General features: G+C 42.1%; 1 protein-coding gene across 2 annotated transcripts in view; it reads left to right on the top strand.

The window, feature by feature from the left end:
• Positions 1 to 19,279, top strand: part of atp6v1ba (ATPase, H+ transporting, lysosomal, V1 subunit B, member a) — a 28,198-nt gene extending 8,919 nt beyond the window's left edge. The window contains exons 2-14 of one of the 2 annotated variants that reach the window (XM_056608930.1): positions 2,538 to 2,593; positions 3,860 to 3,958; positions 4,509 to 4,602; positions 6,368 to 6,445; positions 7,642 to 7,781; positions 13,058 to 13,159; positions 14,330 to 14,427; positions 14,570 to 14,693; positions 16,536 to 16,686; positions 16,893 to 16,975; positions 17,366 to 17,470; positions 17,683 to 17,812; positions 18,888 to 19,279. In XM_056608930.1, coding sequence (XP_056464905.1) covers positions 2,538 to 2,593; positions 3,860 to 3,958; positions 4,509 to 4,602; positions 6,368 to 6,445; positions 7,642 to 7,781; positions 13,058 to 13,159; positions 14,330 to 14,427; positions 14,570 to 14,693; positions 16,536 to 16,686; positions 16,893 to 16,975; positions 17,366 to 17,470; positions 17,683 to 17,812; positions 18,888 to 19,030 — 1,403 coding nt within the window. In that variant the 3' untranslated portion in view covers positions 19,031 to 19,279. Of the gene's footprint in view, positions 1 to 2,537; positions 2,594 to 3,859; positions 3,959 to 4,508; positions 4,603 to 6,367; positions 6,451 to 7,641; positions 7,782 to 13,057; positions 13,160 to 14,329; positions 14,428 to 14,569; positions 14,694 to 16,535; positions 16,687 to 16,892; positions 16,976 to 17,365; positions 17,471 to 17,682; positions 17,813 to 18,887 lie in introns of both variants that reach the window. The other variant, XM_056608931.1, reaches the window with a different exon arrangement.
• Positions 19,280 to 19,921: the final 642 nt, after the last annotated feature.

Raw genomic sequence — 19,921 nt, 5'->3', positions numbered from 1 at the left:
TTGGCAGACTATTTCTCTGTTGATCAACACTACGAATGATAATTGTAAAAAGACACACCGTCTGAAGTTATTGTTTCGTTTTGGCAAGGAGCCGTGTAATAAGCGGGATAATGTATAGAACGTCGCCGGTCATTATCGAAAATAATACCCTTCAGGGCGATGCAAGACACCTCCGCTTCCCGTCAGGGTCCGGTTCGCCCTGTCGGCGTTCTGTACAACATTATCCCTTACATATATCATATAAGTCCAGACCAACATAACGGTTGTGTGTGAGAAACATACCGACGTACGCTTACCACTTTTGTAAATGCCATATATAATACATTCGGATTGCATGATAGGAATAGATCTGTTTTGATTAGAAATCGAATCGGATCAGAAGTGTCAAAAGCCGCGTTTACATGGACACTTCTTATCCGTTATCTACACTCAATATTTAATTTCTCCCGTCTTTTTCTCCACAAGCCGAGGACTGTCGGCAAGCGCTTCCGAACCTGTCGCCATCTCGTTGCGTCTCACTCTTACTCGCTCAGTGAACATACCTGCTGCTGCTGTGTGCGAGCTGAGGAGCATGTCCATGGGCACGCCCACTGACTAGCCCCTGCGTACAAGGAGTATGACAGAGTTGATCCTGCTTAAGTCCTTCCGTTCAAAGTATTTTTTTCTTTCATATTTTTCTATTTTTTTTTTTAAATAAAATCATTCTTTCTTTTTTATAAAAGTATCGATACTAAGAAATTAGTGTATCGTATCGTTTTTTTGCGTGAGGGTATCGTGATACCTTGTTAAAGTTCACAACCCTGTGCAAGTTCACAGGGTTCACGCTAGGCTTTTTCTTGGGCGGACAAATGTCCGACACTATTCTGCAATATCGGACATTTGTAATATCTTCCGGACGTTATTCACTAATAATTTAATAATCACCAAAAGTCCACATTTAAACGACAAACGATACAAACTAAGTTGCTTCAATAAATGCCATTTATTAAATTAGCCTAGGTAAAAAACAGCCATTCTCGGCAAAAATGGTAAACGGGTAAAAAATTATTAATTCGATAATTGCAATTCTTGCAGGTTACTTTCGGCGCAACTTCATGGCATGGAAGTGGTCCGCTGCTCGCGAAAAGTTGAAGTCTTTCAACCCCGGCCCAAGGCTCGATATGCGCATCAGCCTCGTCACCTTTTCCTCAGCTAGGCGGTTTCTGATAGATGTTTTAATCCTGTTTTGGAGAGAAAAACCTTGTTCCGCAGGAACACTGGACACGGGGATTGTACTGGCGATTTTGGCCAGCTTTGCCAAGTCGCGAAAGATTTGTGCGTTCACACCAAACGCGACGGGGCGACAAGATCCCATACAAAGTGAACGTAGAGACGCGTATCGGGCGAATTTTTCGCGAGAGAAGACCGGCGACAAGTTTTGATTTGTCGCGCCACACTTTCGCCGTGCACAGGCGAGCGCCTTCAAGAGGATTTGTGCCGCGACAAATTTGCTCGAGCTGAAATATTTCAACTTTGACGCGAATTTCGCGTGATGACAGCCAATCAGCGTTCAATAGCGTGGGCACTGAGTGACATTTGTATGCATGTGCGGGTGCACTGCGCGCGTTCATGAATGCACGTTCGTGTTTGCCTCCCTGGTGAGCTCGGCCAGGAACCGCTACTGGTTTTCATATGCTATTGATTAATTCATACATATTATGCGAACTTGCAGTATAATAAAATATAAATGTAAACGGCCCACATGTCGCATGTGGGCCGTTTACATTTTATTATACCGGCCATGCGTGCGTGCAATCGGCCAATGTCCGGCTATAGCCGGCTAACGTGAACGCTGCGTGCAACACTACTGCTCACTTTCTTCAGTATTTAAGGAAGGAATGCAACCAAAACTTGCAAAGATGACCCAACCTCTAGGCATGCACTTCTCCTTTTATGATGAATTTCAGCCTCAAACCTTTTATTTGTTACTAACCATTATTTGGTTTTTATAAATTATGTCTGGGTGGACTGCAAATGGGGTCACCCTTTGTGGCACTCCAAGGAAATGGTTTGAAATAAACTCTCAGTTGAAGAGGGCAACGTTAACATGGCAATATATTTCAGGTAGATGTGTAAAGGTGTAATCTTTCTCTTAACACATTTTGTTTGTACCTAATGGTAGGCTTGAGGTTAATTTGACTCACCTTCTGGGGTTGTAACCGTTGATCGTTCTGTAGTCTGCGGAGGTGCCATCAGAGACCTGGCCCTAATGTTCATGGTACTTGCCATGAATTTTTCCATGACATTTGCCTTGCTTTGACATTTGGGCAGGGAAGTGCATCTAAGCCATTAAAATATCCCTGGGAAAGGTCAGTGTCCGATTAATAATGCAGCAAGCAACTATTGGCAAAGACCGCTTATTACCATGTTGTTTGAGGGCTGTCATTTGAACCCGTGGGCTGCCTGAGGAATACTGCAGATACACCCTTCGTCATTAAATGCTGCCTTCCTTTGGCCTTTTGAAATCAAATCCTTAAACAGACTCCTTTTTGTTTCAGCGTACTCTACGGTCTCCGGAGTGAACGGACCCCTGGTGATTCTAGATAATGTGAAGGTGAGTCTGAATGATTACTTTCCTTTATCGATAAATTGTTTTAATCAGTCTCTAATTGGCATGTTTCAACGTTTAAGGGATTTCCATTTGCTGTATCCACATTCACAACCATGCACATCCCTGCATGTCAGTTGATACTTGACACGGAACCAAATGCATAAAATGACAGCATTGTTTCACAGGCTTTTTGGTGCTTTCGATATTTTGTTTAAGAGTTATGTACATGATTGATAAATCATGGGGAGGATCTAATTAGGTGAGTGCTGCATGCAGCGCTCAACTATTGTTCTTCATAAGTTTTATTCTTTCTTCCTAAATTTCCTCTTTATTATTCTCTACAAACTTTGGGACCAATCTCCTTCCTCAATTTTTCCCCTAGAGACTCCATTCAAATTGTAAAATGTTCAGAATGCTTCTTTTGAGATATTTTAAATATTTTATACTTAAGATATTCTACTTTTAAATGCTATCTTTTTTAAACATGGGAGTATACGGGACGACGGCGGTACTTGAACTGTTTAAGACTTAACTAAATGAATTTTCAATCGTTTATCTTTGTTCAAACCATTTAACAAATCTACACACTTAATAATAATATCTAAACAGAATTTCGATATCACTTAAACTTTCTTCAGAATCACAGTTTTAGTTTCATACCGGCTTCGTTTTCAGTTGGTCTCATTACTTTACGTTGATGCTGGAGCGTGAGGACGTTCAGCAGTGTTGCCAGATAGGGCTGTTTTTCCCGCTCTATTGGGCTACTTTTAATCACGCACCGGCTCGCTATGCTCTTAAAGACACGCACGCATGCACGCACGCGCGCACACCAGCAGTGCAGGGAAATATATCTGACATTTCAGATTCTTCAGTTCAATTCATTTTACATTTCTGCATTTATAGTAATGCTTTGCGCTTTTCATTCAGCTGTCACTTTATTTGTTTCCAAACATTTACATTTTCTTAAATGGTGTGCATGTTTACATTGTTTAATCCATTTAGACTTTTGAACTTTTGGCTGTATTAAAAAATATTTTCAACCTCACTTTGTACTACAGCACTCACTGCATTTTCTGCAGGAAATTGATTTTCTAGTTATCTCTGGGGTACAAGTATCTTTTTGAATTGTTAAAATTGGTGTTCCAATTCCATCCAATAACGGCAGTCCTATGACCTGTGTTGGATACCGCCCCTTTAATATGAATGGTTGTTTTTTTGGTTTCTCTGGGTGTCATCCATGGATTAATCCACTGTTTTCTATTAATCCAGTTCCCCAGATATGCTGAGATTGTGCACCTGACCCTGCCTGATGGAACCAAGAGGAGCGGGCAGGTTCTTGAGGTCATCGGGAGCAAGGCTGTCGTCCAGGTGAACACCACTCCACCCTAGTACAACCCTAGTACTACCATAGTACCAACCATGTAATGACATGATACCAGGGTTGGAGTCCATTGGTTAGGGTTTTTAACTCTTGGTTCTGTCCACCAGGCATCCTTGAGCAAGATGCCCCCTAGCCCCTACCTGCTCCCTAAAGACTTTATATCTGGATTCTCAAATTTGCTTTGTTTAAAAGTGTCTGCTCAATGATTAAATAGTTATACTAGATACTACCATCCTAGAACCAGATTATATCATGGATGAAAGTTCACATTCAGAAACAATAAATCCAGAGAGCCTCCCCAAATAACTAATTAAATAATCGAGATCTAATGCATAATGATGGAGCAGGTAGTGGCTCGATCTCTTGCACCAAGATGCCTACAGGTAGACTGCAGGAGCCGTTGTACCCTTTGGCCAGAAAATAAAGCATTGAAAGCAGCAATTTGAGAGTGGGAAGAGTATATAGATGGAGAAGGGTTTGTTGTTTGGGTGTTTATCTGTTTCATGTGTCATGTGGCGCATCATGACTGTTCTACAGGTGTTCGAGGGCACGTCGGGTATCGACGCGAAGAAGACGGCCTGCGAGTTCACGGGCGACATCTTGCGTACGCCAGTCTCTGAGGACATGCTGGGTAAGATCACGCCGTATCCTCTGAAGAAAACCAGACACAATAACGTTCATCTCAGCATCAACTCACTGTTGGTTCCCTGCTGAAGATCCTTTCCCCTGAGCTTTTCATAAGGGCCCACCCTGCTCTCTGTCCGTTCTGCGCTGCTGACGCCCAGAAAGCTGACATTGACAGCACAGCAGTGCCCGATTGTGCTGAGCCCTCTGTGTTGTATTATTTGCCCTTAACCTTCTTGTTCGAATCCTTTTGGGTAATTGATAAGAAGACTAAACGGTTGTGGAACGTAGTCAGTTTGATGCAAGATCCTTCTTCTGAATGCTGAATGTTTCTTAACGTTTTGGGAGATGTGATCGTCGACATACAGCACGAGGCTGTTCTTGAGCTGAATAGCGGGAGGAAATAAAGTCCCCTTTGTTGCTGAAGCATCATTAAGGATGGCCGTGAATGGTGTTTGCACCTTCAGCTGCACAAATCCTAATTTAAATCGTAATTATTATTTTTATACAAGTATGGGCTGATTCCAGGTGAACTTCGGTTTGCTTTAGGTAGGAACATGATCCAATAACAAAGGTAAGACTCCTGTTGTTGGAACTTGGACATTTGTTCACATCTGACTTCTTGAGATTATGTCACAGAAGGATTTGGTTTAAACTGTGGAGTCTCACTTTCAAATAATATATTTTTTGTGATGATAGCATTATGTAACGATAAAGTTTTAAGTAGAATTAGAATTTAGAAACATGGCCATCCTCAGTGTTTGCGTCCGTCTTATTTTAATGGACAACAAGCCATTTACGAAGAACCTTGCCTCAAACCATAGCCTCTTTCAGTAAAATGATAACTGGGACAACTTTAATCGGACCTGGTCATGGTCCGTAGAAGTACAACTTGTTGTTGTCCAAAGAATGTCTACCTTCAAGTATGAATGACATACATGACAGATAAGTAAATATTGGGAGAGTCTCAATTGTCAACCATTGTAATATAAACAGGGACGTTACACATAAATTACATGATTTTCAAAGTATAAGTCTAAACACTTACGGCAGTTGAACAAAACCAATAACAATTAAAGCTTTACATTGTGTTTCAATGTAAAATATCAACTAAATATCAACGACTATTAATATCAACTATACTAATATCAACTATGCTATTCTTCCAAAACTTCCCAACCCTTCAATCGTGCTTTATACTAAAACAATAATTAAATCTTCACTTAATAAGTTGCCATCCAAACTTTTATACAATGTCACAATATATATATATATTTTTTTTGCCAAGAACATCCTAGCAACTACCAAGAACACCCTAGTAGCCATCTACAACACCCTATGCCCCCGGACCCCCGGACCCCCCTAGTAATCCTAGGTTATCAACTCACAGAACCACTGCTACAAAAAAATCTAGGGGAAAAACTGTATTAACCATCTAGAACACCATGGCAACAATTTTAAAACACCCTAGCAACCACAAAGAAACAACGCAGAACAGCATAGCAGCCACTAGGCTTGGGAGTTTTCAAATTTTTCATACCTTCCTGACATTTCATTGGGTATACGGTATATGAATGTATTTGTGCAAAAAAAATAAAATAAAAATAGGTTAAAGCTGAGCTCCTGCGATAGTCATCAAATTTATTTCATTCGTGATTTATTTTTTTACTTTTTATTTTCATATGGAGCCTCAACCTCCCATGATAATCGTCTTTATTCAGCAAATCACAACAGGTCTAATGTCTACATATTCCCTTTCTGTTTGTCTCCAGGGCGGGTCTTCAATGGATCTGGGAAACCCATCGACCGCGGGCCCACTGTGCTGGCCGAGGACTATCTGGACATCATGGGTAAGGTTTCTCCCAGTTGACATGTCTGTTTTCTTTTGCTCCCAACTTTAGTTTGCTTCATCAGGGAGCCCTTATTGCAGGCTTTAAGCATAAATCATCAAAAACACACGAAACGTAACGGGACGGCTGTTCGCACACACCCACTCGCTGTTGGAAATTATTCTCTGTTGGTACTCTGTGGGCCTGGAACATTCCTGCTGCTCTGCCCAACTAAATGGTGCCGTATTTTTTTTCCTATGAATTTAAACACGTAATTGATCTGTACTTAAGATTTGAAATCAGTCAAACCCTTCAAGATGCTCTTTATCGAAGGGTTTTTGTCATGGTCTGATGTGAATATCTTGCGTAAGCAGAGGGACTAGAGCTTTATGTCTAGACGGAGAACACCATCTGTTGGATTTCATAGATGCGGTATCTTGCGATAGTTTGTACTATAGTTTATGAGATAAGCCTGTATTATAGGATATTAGGCTAATGGTAGCCTATATTTCCTTGAAAAATAATGCAGATTCTGGCATGAACGGACATGCACATTGTCACTTAGTGGAGGAGCTGCGCCTCCCCTATAGAAAACTGTTGGAAACCCTGGAATACTTTCACTCCTTCTCTAAAGGATTGGTTATATAATTAATGAAAATGAAAGCATTCATCTTTGAATCAATGCATCATAGAAAATTAAGACATACTGCAGGAGAAATTGCTGCTTGCTTCTCGCTGTAAGGAAGCAATTCAAATTTTTTGAGGTTATTTAACTAATGTATTATACTAATGTCCACTTATGATGAATGAAGTTATTCCTTCAAAGATTCAGTATTGTGGCAGAATGGTTTTAAATGACCCTTAGCAGACCTCGGCTCAGCTCGCTTCCCTCGCCGTTGCCTTTTTGCCTTTTGCTGAGTTACTTCATTGCCAACATCTTGACAAAGACCCGAAAGGGTTTTAAGGAAAGAATGGCGATGTAACATAAGGTCAATCTTGAAGGTCCCTCACTTACACCTACAAATCTGGACTTTAAATCCCTGCGAAGATGTGTTGCAGTGATTGGCCCTGGAGGAATGTGTGTTGGTGTTTTATAACATGCAATGGGGTTGACCGTATGTCAAGAGGGGGGGCAGGGACAAAGGTTTGGTTCTCTGAAAGGAGGCTGGAGGAGTGCTGTAACGGCTCACCTGTGCTGTCCTCCGTGGTTCCTCCAGGCCAGCCAATCAACCCCCAGTGCCGTATCTACCCTGAGGAGATGATCCAGACCGGCATCTCCGCCATCGACGGCATGAACAGCATCGCCCGAGGCCAGAAGATCCCCATCTTTTCTGCTGCTGGTCTGCCCCACAATGAGGTGAGCCGACGTGGTCCCATTCGCTTCTGTGTACATCACTTCCTGTCCCGATGGAAATTGATTGCTCCACGACGGTTGGCATCGTGACTCATTTAATGTATGACAGGATCTTGATGCCTCTTGATTAATAAAACTGAAATGGTTATTTTGGTGTTGTAAGGAATTAGTTTTAAATTAGAATGAAGTTTAGTATACCTGTTTAAAATAATTATTTGGATGAGGGTGATTATTATAAGTGGGAGGGCATTTTTAATGCACCCATTTTTCTTGGGCATTAGCTTTTGCTCCATGACCGTTAACTAAAAGTAGGCTTTAACACTTTCAGAGAAAGTTAATATCCAAAACGAAACTGTTACGATACGTCTGCACATAAACAAGTCATCAATAGCAACCTTTATTCACGTACAGAGCGCAAGTAACTTTTAGCTTGCAGCGGTCAATCCATGTATCGGAAGGCGATAATTAAAGGTTGATGAATATAGTGTACAACAATGTATGCAATAAAAGGATTATGCGTTGAGAAAAGACTTGTATAGTGTCCATGGTGACTATGACGAAGATGCCCGATTGTGATTGGTTAAACTGATTTGTTTGAAGGCTAAAGGTCCTTTCACATTAAACATGATTTTTCATGTCTTTATTTCACCCACTTCGATAATCAATAATTACGTCATGGAGCACAATGGGAATGTACAAATACGTTAATGGTAATCAATTTGACCGATCACAATCAGGTTTCGTTGTCATGGTCACTATGGTCACTGTACATCTTGTAGGACATGTCAGAGGGTATAGGCCTTTTATGCTTCTCAACAAAGTCCTCTTATTGCATCTGTAGGGTCAAACCAAATTCATTGACCATGTATTATCACTATCTGTTATATTTATTGCTCATTCAACTCGAAAGCAGTCTGCGCCACCAGCTAATGTTTATTGTACTACGGTTCGTGAAAATGCGTTGCTCTTGAGAACATGACGTGTGTAGTTAGTAACCCTAGTGTTTTTGGATACCAATTTTCTTAGTTATGTTGTTTCCCTTTCCAATAACAAAAAACAAACGTCTCCAAAAAATCTATTAAATAATGCACCCACTAATAATCACCCTCACCCGCAAACTACTATTCGCTATTTTACAGATGCAAGTGTGTGAAACTGTATAATTGAATCCTCTGAATACATTTAATGTTTTGGTTAAAGGACGTAGCATAAGCCAGTCTTCAATATAGGCTCTGAAGGTTGATGATTGAATCCATCTGTCTTTTACGCTTGGGGGATACTTATTTGAAAATGCTGCATATTTGCGTGACGTCCGCGTTTTATCTATATTTTCACTACACGGCTGATGGAAAGACCCTAAAGCCATCAACAATTGACTGTGGTGAGATATAACTTAATGTCACTTAAAATGAAATGACATTTCTGAAAAGCTGAGCATTCACCATTGGTAACGACACTGGCCTCTGTTGAATCTGCTTTTTGTAATTGGTTTCATCTGCAATATAATAATGATCTTGCAACATCGTCATATCTTTTCGGAACTCCCCGTGGAAGAGGTAGCTGTTGGGAACAGCAGGAAAGGGAAGTAGTCCAACTTCTCCCAACCCTGGTCACAAGACAATGAGATTTGCATCCTATTTACACAAGAAATTAGTTAAATATACCATTCTAAGCTAAAAGTCGAACTGAGGTGAAACGTAAAGAAATTAGTTTCCCTTTCTCTCTGACGTTTCAAACCTTAGGTTTTGTTAATTTTGACGGTATATATTATCATTGTGAGTAATTTACACCACTAAACTGGGATACTGATAAATCAATGTCTTAAATTTATGACAATAGAATACCAGTGAGAGACGATAATCAATATTATTGAATTATTGCCCACTTTAAGGATTAATACACTTTTTTTGTATAAAAATATAGTAGACGAGTAATGTAGTATAAAGATAATGCAAATTTCTGTCCCTTGCACCCAAAATGGAAAGCTGTTACAATGGCACAATCTTTTTGTGCCATTGAGATTGCCCCTTTGTTCAGATTTTCTGTCAGATAATCTCCTTGCCTGTCCGGGTCAGACCTTATGCATGTTAGGCCTGTTGGCCCCATCCAACAGCCTCAGAGAATATAGTTTCCCGGTAACTTGTTCTTGGTCATTTTGGTCACTTTTTTGTTGACTACACCAAGGATCTTTCTGCTAATTGAAGGCCTTTTATTTTATAAATCTTTGCCGTATTTTCGAAGAAGGCAGAGTAGGGAAAAGTTACATGAGACAAGTGCAAATTAGAGTAAGACGACAAGTCTTTAGCTGAAGAAGGTGCAGGATCCATTGATTGCCGTCGGGATACATTGTGCAGATGTCAAGGAGGTCATTTAATAACAAGATGAAGGCCAACTTTAGAAATGGCTCCAAGGATGGAGGCTACAGAGGGACCCCTTTTTGTAGTTGGGTAGAACAACATTGATTTAGTTGAGCTCTTCAATGTTCTCTCATTGAATCAGAGATGCACTAGACTACTAGAGCTAGTTCTCTGGTCTTGAGCCTCTTTAGCTTGGAAACAGAGTTTTACAGACTGGCGGTTTATCCGGCTCCCTCTTCAAACTCCCGTCTACCATTCACACCTCGCTTCCCAAGGGCGGGAAATGAAAGCCGTTAACTGGATCAATGTCCTGCTCAGGTATTGTTGCCGCTGCCAACGTGCCGACTAGGTAAAGCCTTGTTCTCTATGGCTTCCAGCCAAAAACAAAGTCACAGCTCTGGAAGACATTTGAGAACATGATTCCAACGCAAGACCTCCCTGACCAAAAATGTCTTCCATTTTAATCCCAGATGTCGTCTTGTCTTTTGTCTGGCGTTTAACAGAATTCTCAACCTTGTCAACGACAAACACTGTAATGTTAACTTTATGTCTGCCTTGGCTCTCCTTCTTCATGGAAGTCGTATGTGTTGACGGGCAAGAAAGGGGGAAAAATAGCCAATACACACATACCGAATGCACCCTCCCATTGATAAATGGTCTGTATTTCAAAGCTAGTTTTTAAAATGAGCATCAAAATATGAGCCGTAGCTTCACATGAGTGAGGCCCCTAGTTAATTTACAACCTAGAGCAACAAGTCTATGCTGCTCTACCGTTTCTTGTTAACCTGTTGTCAAACACTTATGAATTGTTTTGCGAGGATTATACAATAGTTGACCCCATTAATCTAATTCTGTGTGCCTGATATTTGGGGCTCATAAATTAAGGGAGGAGATGTGTGAGGGGGATGTATGTTTCTTACTGTAAACCCAAAGGTGGTCCGGCTTGTATGCATGGCAGGGTTCAATAGCCCGGAAGTTGTCGTTTCATTACCCAGATGTCACAGAGGGTCATGTCACCAATAACCGCCTCCTTCATGGACCAGGTGTGGGAGCTCAGGGACCAAGTGGGGGTCAGGGTCTGTAGATCAGACGGTGGCACAGAGCGCTAACGCTGTGCGTGTCGCGGCTGTAGGATACACATTTTTCCTCAGGACAAAGCGGATTGCACGGTTTGGTGGGCACAATCAAATTCAAGTTGATGTGACATTCATATGTAACGACGACTACACATAATGGACCACAATAGTGTCACGTTTACAAATATATTGTGCTGTCATGTCTGTTTTCCAGGGTTTCCGCGGGGAAACCATGGCCCTAGCCCAAATTAAGGCCATTCAAAAGTAATAAAAGTCATCTGACGAGGTATTTAATTTCCAACTAGGCCTATGCGTTTTTCAATTTGTGTAATTTACGTGCAGGCCTATCTCCTAAAATTACTAAAACTGAGTGTCAATGTTGTCACGTGGTGCGTGCGAACTGGATATACCCGGCTGGCTTGCTGCCAAACCTCATCGCGAGTTTGCTTCTGTTAGTTCACACTCATTTGAAAGACAATAATGGGGAAATGCAAAGTCCAGACCAACATAACGGTTGTGCACGCGAGACATATACGAACGTACGCTTACCACTTTTGTAAATGCCATATATACAGTACATTTGGATTGCACGATAGGAATAGATCTATTCCGATTAGAAATCTAATCGGATCAGTAGTGTCCATTTAAACACGGCTAGTGAAAGTAAGTAACGCGTATATACATTAACGTAACTACTTTTTCATATAAAAACTTGACACTGTAATAACAATATTTAACGAGGTAATTATAACTTGACTTCAACACTGGAAACAACAACGTGGCAACACAGATGGTGAGAGCCAGAGAGAGACAGACATAGAGTGCCAGAGAAAGAGCCAGAGAGAGAGAGGCCTTGAAAAATTAAAAAAAGATCTATATCACCCCTAACTGGCATCAAAGTTGAGCTTGTGACGGATTTCACTTCTTATTGTTATGCAATTTTCTTTGTGACATATTGATTAAAAACTATGGACCAAGGCCCGTTGGGCGATCTTGATTAATCCAACTTATGGTACGTTCCGTCTTACTTAAATGTAGCTCACTCGCTTACTCTACTGTCTGTCTGTCTTTGAAGGTATTAAAAGGTAGTAAATTCAAAAGCCGCATTTTCGCTTTTAGTACTTCTGTAAAAAGAATTGCAAGGCTTTATATCCAATGCCTTTCCTTGCGGTGAATGCAGATAAAGGTCATCTAGGAGCAGGCTAGTGATTAGGGCATCTTTCTAGGTAGGCTGCAGCCACTGGGGATCAATCCGGGTACCTTTAACAAATATACTCTTTTATCTTTGTAGTAGGGCTGCTCGATTTTGGAAGAATCATGAGCATTATTATTATTTTGGTCAATATTGAAATCATGATTATTCAAACGTTTTTTTTTACTTTGAAAACATGTATTTATTCAGCATGTCTCTCCCAAAAAAACACTTTGTAACTGAGAAATTTGAAATTTCGCCTAAAAACAATGCACAAAATGGTCAAAAAGAAAATGTCAAAATCTATAATAATGTACAGATATGTATCCAGCTTTTATGTACTTTCTATACATTTTTTAATAAAAAGATAAATATTAATAATAATAAAATAATATTCGTTTTTGTGATCGTTTGACACTAAAATCGAAATCGCGATCAAAATTCAATTAATTGCCCAGCCCTACGTTGTAGTGTTTCTTCCCTTTGTTCCTAATGATATCTTTTGTAACATCCTCGCTGCTGAAAATGGCAATTTTGAGGGACTGTCCATAGGTTTGTTTTGCGTCTATGCAAACCCCATGATATTTTAACGGTTGTCATTTAGCACAGATCCTACTGACTTTTTAACAAAGCGTTTTATCTGCTCCCTCCTAGATTGCCGCCCAGATCTGTCGGCAGGCTGGCCTGGTCCAGAAGTCGAAAGACGTCATGGACTACACCTCTGAGAACTTCGCCATCGTCTTCGCAGCTATGGGGGTGAGAGACCGAGCGGTGGTCCATGGGAATATCTACCGCAGTCAGACTCTTCTGTGTCTCACACTGTCCCTGTGTCAGTCAAGTCTGGCCTTTTTTGGCATTAGAAACGTATGTCTTCATTGCCAAATCACTCCCTTTCTCTCTCTGCCACCCACCCTGGTCGTTCTCTCGCTCTCTCTCCCCGTCCTGTTTTTTTTGTGTTCGCAACACTAATCCAACCCTTCTTGACCCTCATTTTACACCCTGACAATTTGAACCCACCCAACCCCCCCAGTTCCTTATTCATCAGGTGACTTGTGTGTCTCTAAGTCCCTCTTGTTACTTCTGGGCTCCTGAGCAGATCCCGCGGCTCAATCTGACTGCTGGCTAATTCAGCAGCCCTTTAGAACGCCTTCACACCGGCCGTATCGAGTTATCCCCCTCAGCTGCTGCTGTGTCTATTCTAACGCCCCTCTCTGCCGTCCTGACCTGCAGTTCACAAACACACACACTTGCAAATACCACACATTTACGTACACTTGGACGGAGACGCACGCACACACACTCACACAAACACACACACACACACACCTACCTTTTAATCTGCCCTTTTGTCGGTAATCCATCAATTTGCACACCGCTGTGGAGAGACTGAAGAAGAGGAAACCGGTTGAATATGAGACGACCAGGGGGTTAGGGGGCTTAGGCTAAAGCCACCGTACCCAGTATACTTGATACACCGTGCAGAGGGCCCGTCTTTGGTAACCATACCTGCTTTGTTCAAGTGGAAACGCGTCGATTTGTGGAGTGATTATGGTATTCATAGGGCAGTGTTGTGTTGTCCGTTGGCAGAGGTGTGTTGTGATGTTTTACAAGACTACATTATAACGTAGGATTGCTGGGTGGACGTTTGGATGAAATTGCCCAGCAGGTAGCGTGAGTCATCTGACGGGAAAAACATATTTGCAACCATCTTTTTCCACATAGTCTTATTTTATCAGTGCGATATAACTGGATTTCCGACAAAATGTTATTCAGCCTTCTATCTGTGGCTTTCGCAAATATGCATTTGCAAAAATAATAATGAGGTATTCGAATACCGAAATTTAGATTTGAATACCAACCGACAAATGGTTGAGATTTCGGGTTCGTCACTATTGTCTCATCATAGTTTCTTTTTCATTTTTCCAGGTCAACATGGAGACTGCCCGCTTCTTCAAGTCGGACTTCGAGGAAAACGGTTCCATGGATAACGTTTGCTTGTTCTTGAATCTGGCCAACGACCCCACGTAAGAGGCACTCTGCCAGAGCTTTGCACCCTAACACCGATGCGTGTCTGCATCACTGTATACTAATGTAGACTAGTGACCAACTTTTGCAATGCCCATGCACATTGCCTATTTTTGACGGAATTTCTTCTCCACCAATCAGCATTGAGCGCATCATCACCCCCCGCCTGGCGCTGACCACTGCGGAGTACCTGGCCTACCAGTGTGAGAAGCACGTCCTCGTCATCCTCACTGACATGAGCTCCTACGCCGAGGCCCTCCGAGAGGTAGGCCTGCTGACTTTTTTTTTTTATTAATAATGAATTGTAATAATTATACAGCTGCCAGAATTTTTTATCATAGTGGAAACGATCCATGAATTCTTAACGTTCGATATTCCCCTTGAAGTTGGTCTTCTGCCAGTTTGCCAGGGTCTGTGTGTAGTACAACTGTTCTATGAAGAGTGGGGTGGTATACCAATGTAGAGATCAATATTGAGTCAAAGGAAAGCTAATTGGTAGGTAGTGCAAAAGCTAGCAAATAAACCACCAGTCATCTTGACAATGTTAACAGTTTACCTGGGCTCTCCTTTAAGCCAAGGATACGTTTTCTTTCTGCCATTGACTGAACAGTAAAACCTGTTGAACGTGAATGTTGCCTCTATCATGAAATGATGAGGAGCTCCCTTTTAAAGGCAGATTAAGTGCTAACCTAACGTCTTATTCCCTCCATTGTGTGATGGATGGATTTAGGAAGTCGCATTCAGTGCACACCATGTCTGCTCGTTGATCTGCTAATTATTTTATTTGTTTATTTGTCAAGGACAATGCAAAAAACATTGCAAGAATACAATACATGAAACGAATGTCTTGCATATAGGACTTTTAGCCAAGGCAAATTTTGCAACCCATGTCCCCGGTTAGGCTTTTACTTAAAAATGGTCATTGCATATCATCATTAACAAAAAAATAGATTAATTAAAGTGAGCAGTGACATTCTTTACATGATTATGCAATTGCTACATCACATTAGTCATTTTACATGTGTAGTCTTTATAAGGAGCTGCCTGTTGTCCAACAGTGTTCACCTCAGTGCCAACCCTTAAGAGCAGTTCTCTTCCCATCCAAAGAGTTGCCGCGAGTTTGATTCTCGCAGTTAGCGTGTTTGTGCCCAAAAGCCGCTGTTACTCTTCAATGATGGTGTTTTGGTCTACCAAGACCCGTCTATGTCTGCGATCCAATGAATACCATCCAGGAAGGGGGTGAATTGATGGTATCCACCATCAGCAAGGCTCCCTTAGCCCCTGGCATGCATTCTCAACCACCACCTCTGTTCTCCAGCAGCTGGTTGCACCAGCAGAACGTAAGGTCCAACTTAGGCTACGTTGAACGTAAATCACCCAAACGTTCGACTTTACACTCTACTAAAAAAATAGCAGTTGCACCAAGCAGATAGTTTCAACGTAACACTAAGTTATAACTTATCTTTTACACCTCCCCTCTAGCTGGTGTAAGTTCCATACTAACGATAAAGAACCGTTAAAAGAAAAAAAGGTAAAAAGATTTCAACACTAACGCAGGGTAAAGATGGCTATTCGTTTTGAGCAATGGGAAGAGGAGTTTCAATGCGATTTGCGCCGGGAACGGATTGTCCGTGACCGTATCGATCCATTTCTTTATTATGATGATGTTGAATTATATGCACGATTTCGGTTTTGCCGGGCGGAATATTATATTTATTTATTTATTATAAAATCCGCCATCAAATAGCTTAACCTCACGCCTATACCGTCCAAGCAAATTTTAGAGAATAAATGACTGAAACTGTTTTGTTTGCCCTCTCATTTGGGTGTTAACGCGTCTTCACTCGGGTAAGGTGGACACTTGCCGGTATTTCCTGTTTACATTGTTATCTGTCAATGATTGGCTTGAAATTATCTAAACGTCATTAAAAGCGACACTAGTACCGTTTACGCACTACCAGTAACGTTACAACTTAAGTGATGGTGGTGCAACCAAAATTTAGAACACCTTTAGTTTGACACTAGCTACGTCGAGCGTAGGGCTACGGCGGACTTTACACCCGAACTTACGATCGGCTTTACGTTCTGCTGGTGCAACCGACTGCAGGTGTCTGCAGCCAGAGAGGAGGTGCCCGGCCGTCGTGGCTTCCCTGGATACATGTACACCGATCTGGCCACAATCTACGAGCGTGCCGGGAGAGTGGAGGGCAGGAACGGCTCCATCACCCAGATCCCCATCCTCACCATGCCCAACGACGGTAGGGACGAAGCCCTTCAGATGGGAAATGAACCACAGTGGTTGAATGCATCACGGTTGAACCATTGATATGAATTGGCCACATTGTCAATTCCCATCAATGGTGGAAAATGTATCGTTAATGTGGATTTCAATGCACAGTGATTGGTTTATATTGCGCAGTCTGGTTTGAGGGAGGGTAAAACTTAACAATCTCTGTTTCCTCAGACATTACCCATCCCATTCCTGACTTGACTGGTTACATCACTGAGGGACAGGTGTATGTGGACAGACAGCTCCACAACAGACAGGTAACACTTATCCTGGTTTCATCAGTGATCTCTGGACCAGTTACCAGTCGTGGCAAGTGTGTTTTAAATGTGTGATTACGGCTGCACTTAGGCATCCATTATTGCCCTCTATTAAACATGGGGAAAGCAGACCTTTTCAGACCGTAATTGTGATGAAGTCTGAATGATTAATACTAGCGCTGACATTTTGTTGACACTATGGCATTGTTTCATGAAGAGGTGGTCTATTGTGGATTGAGAGAGGGCAAATCTGGATACAATTGCTGGACAATTATACATTTCGAGTTATCAAGATGTCCACAAAACCTCAAAGCTTTAGACTTTTCTAAGGAGTTTGTTTGTGTGTTTTTACCTGCATGTAGATGTTTAATCGTCTTGTTCTTTGTTCAGATCTACCCCCCAATCAACGTGTTGCCGTCCCTGTCTCGTCTGATGAAGTCTGCTATCGGTGAGGGCATGACCCGCAAGGACCATGCAGATGTCTCCAACCAGCTGGTAAACCATCTGCTATAACATCACAATTTTCCGAAAAGATTTGGTTGTCTTTATTTTGAGATCAGGTTTTCACTCAACTTTATTTTTGTTAGTTAAATACATTATTTTAAGTTTCAACTCATGCGATTCTAAATATAGAAATGGACTTCCGAGCCATTGTGGTGGTGCAGCTGCAGTATGGTCATGTTAAACCATACCTTCTCTTCACTCAGTACGCCTGCTATGCCATTGGGAAGGACGTCCAGGCCATGAAGGCTGTGGTAGGAGAGGAGGCCCTGACCCCCGACGATCTGCTCTACCTTGAGTTCCTGCAGAAGTTCGAGAAGAACTTCATTGCCCAGGGTGAGGGGGGCGAGTCCAGGCCCTTGAAAATCTAGAACTTACGTTTTTTAGAACAGTTTTTTTTCAGTTCATAAACGATGGCTTATCTGCTGCTTCCACAAACGCATTGCTTTAAATCGATTCATATTGGCCTGTAATGTCACTGTCCAAGGTGACATATTGGTATCAAGCTAGAATGAGTGATTAGTAGTTCACTGGTGGCTATGAAGCATTGACGCAAAAAAAAATCAACTGTACAGGCAAATTCCAAATGCATACCAGGTGAGCCCAAGTGAGGTCTCGACCCCAAGCTTGTGACACGCGTATGGGTCAGCTTAAGGGCTGATTATGGTTCCATGTCGACGCAGCGCAAGGTCCGCGCAGACGCTTCGACACAGTAGTGAACCTGTTTTGGTTCTTCATCGGGTTTTAGTGATCGGACCATTCACAGACCTCGCTGCTGCGTCGCCTTGACACAAGGTTACATTCTTTAGGAGGCACACGTCAGGCCCTTGCTGTGAACGCAAAGAGGGTCCGCAGGGACGTAATGGGTCCGTAAACCCCCTTGCGTTGCATCGGCGTGCAACCATAATTAAGCCTTTACCTCTGTCCTTGAAGGGGCCAAAAGCTGGGTGGTGTTATGTTTAACGTAAAAGAGAATGTGCAAATGGACCTGTGGTGAAGCTGGTGTGACGTAGGGTGTGCTTGCTGTTGTGAGCACACCCAGCGCTGGTGTCGGAGCAAGCTTTTTACACCATTACCGTCCAAGTGTTAGCTGTCAACGATCATTGACACACTCACCTCGCCTGACCACCATAGATGTATTTTTAGACTCCATTTCACCACTATGCTGGCAACTATATCGAGTGTGCACGTTATTTGGACAGGACTAGGAATGATTAAAAACTGAAAAAAGGGTTAGTTTGCTGAGCTAACAATGTTTTTAATCTTTAATAGTATTATTACAGCAATCATGGATTTGTCTATACATTTAGGTAGACATATTAAGAAAAACTGTCAGTCTCTTATGAAATTCTAAAACATGGACTTTTTAATTTCCTAACCGCGTCCTCTCCGGCCGTCTCCCCCCCCCCAGGCCCCTATGACAACCGGACGGTCTACGAGACGCTGGACATCGGCTGGCAGCTGCTGCGTATCTTCCCCAAGGAGATGCTGAAGAGAATCCCCCAGAGCACCATCGCCGAGTTCTACCCCAGGGAGTCCGCCGCGCGCCACTAAGGGCTGCCCCCGCCCCTCTCCTCCACCATCCTCCCCCTCTTTGTCTCTGGTTCTCCCGCTCTCGTTGTCTCTCTCCCAGCTTCCCAACAATTCCAGCACTGAGGTCGTCCCAACACCCCCAACCCCTTTTCCCAGCCCCAGCCGTCTGCCTCCCTCTTGCTCCCCCCTGAAGACGTCCTTGATTGAACAGGGCAACGTCCCCCTTTAGTGTAGCTGTAGTGTGGTTGGTACATGTTCAGCAGTCTTGTATAGAACGTAGCTTTGATTGTGAGATTAACATTTTTATTACAACGAGCACCATTCTCTCTCCCCCCCCCCCCCCCCCTCACTTCCAGAATCCCACATGGTTCCTTGTTATTTATTTGGGTTTGTGCTGGATAAAACAAAAAAATCTTGGTTGTTTATTTCAAGCTGTATTTGTTTGTGTGTATGTAAAGGATGGGGTTGTTTGCCGACGACATTCTCAAAACATTTCAGTGGTTGCCAGGTATCCGGTACTGCTCGACTGTGTGTTTTGTTAAGAGTATTATGCATGAAGACCTGTGGTAGACATTTGTCTGTGATTTCAGATATTCAGATTTGGGTATGATCAGAGGTTTGTTATGCAAAGCTGAAGCTGGGCGTTCAGATCACAAGCTCCATGCAGATTTGGTTTATTCCCTCGTCTTGTCTACAATGCATTTTCCCTGAATCCTAAAACAGTGGATGTTTACACTTTGTTTTGTTGTTTTGAGTGATTGTTATTGTAAAGGGGAAAAAAAAGGATATATATATATGATAAACATTCCTGTTTGTGTTTGAAGAAATCAATTGAATGTTGTCAACAGCTGTTAATTTGTGCGCTAACCTGTCATCGGATTAATTAAATTATATTCCAAAGTGTCTCCTGGT

This window comes from Gadus chalcogrammus, chromosome 15 (assembly GCF_026213295.1).
Source record: "Gadus chalcogrammus isolate NIFS_2021 chromosome 15, NIFS_Gcha_1.0, whole genome shotgun sequence".
Lineage (NCBI taxonomy): Eukaryota > Metazoa > Chordata > Actinopteri > Gadiformes > Gadidae > Gadus > Gadus chalcogrammus.
Note: the sequence above shows the minus strand (reverse complement) of the source record. Positions and strands in the feature narration are given on the sequence as shown.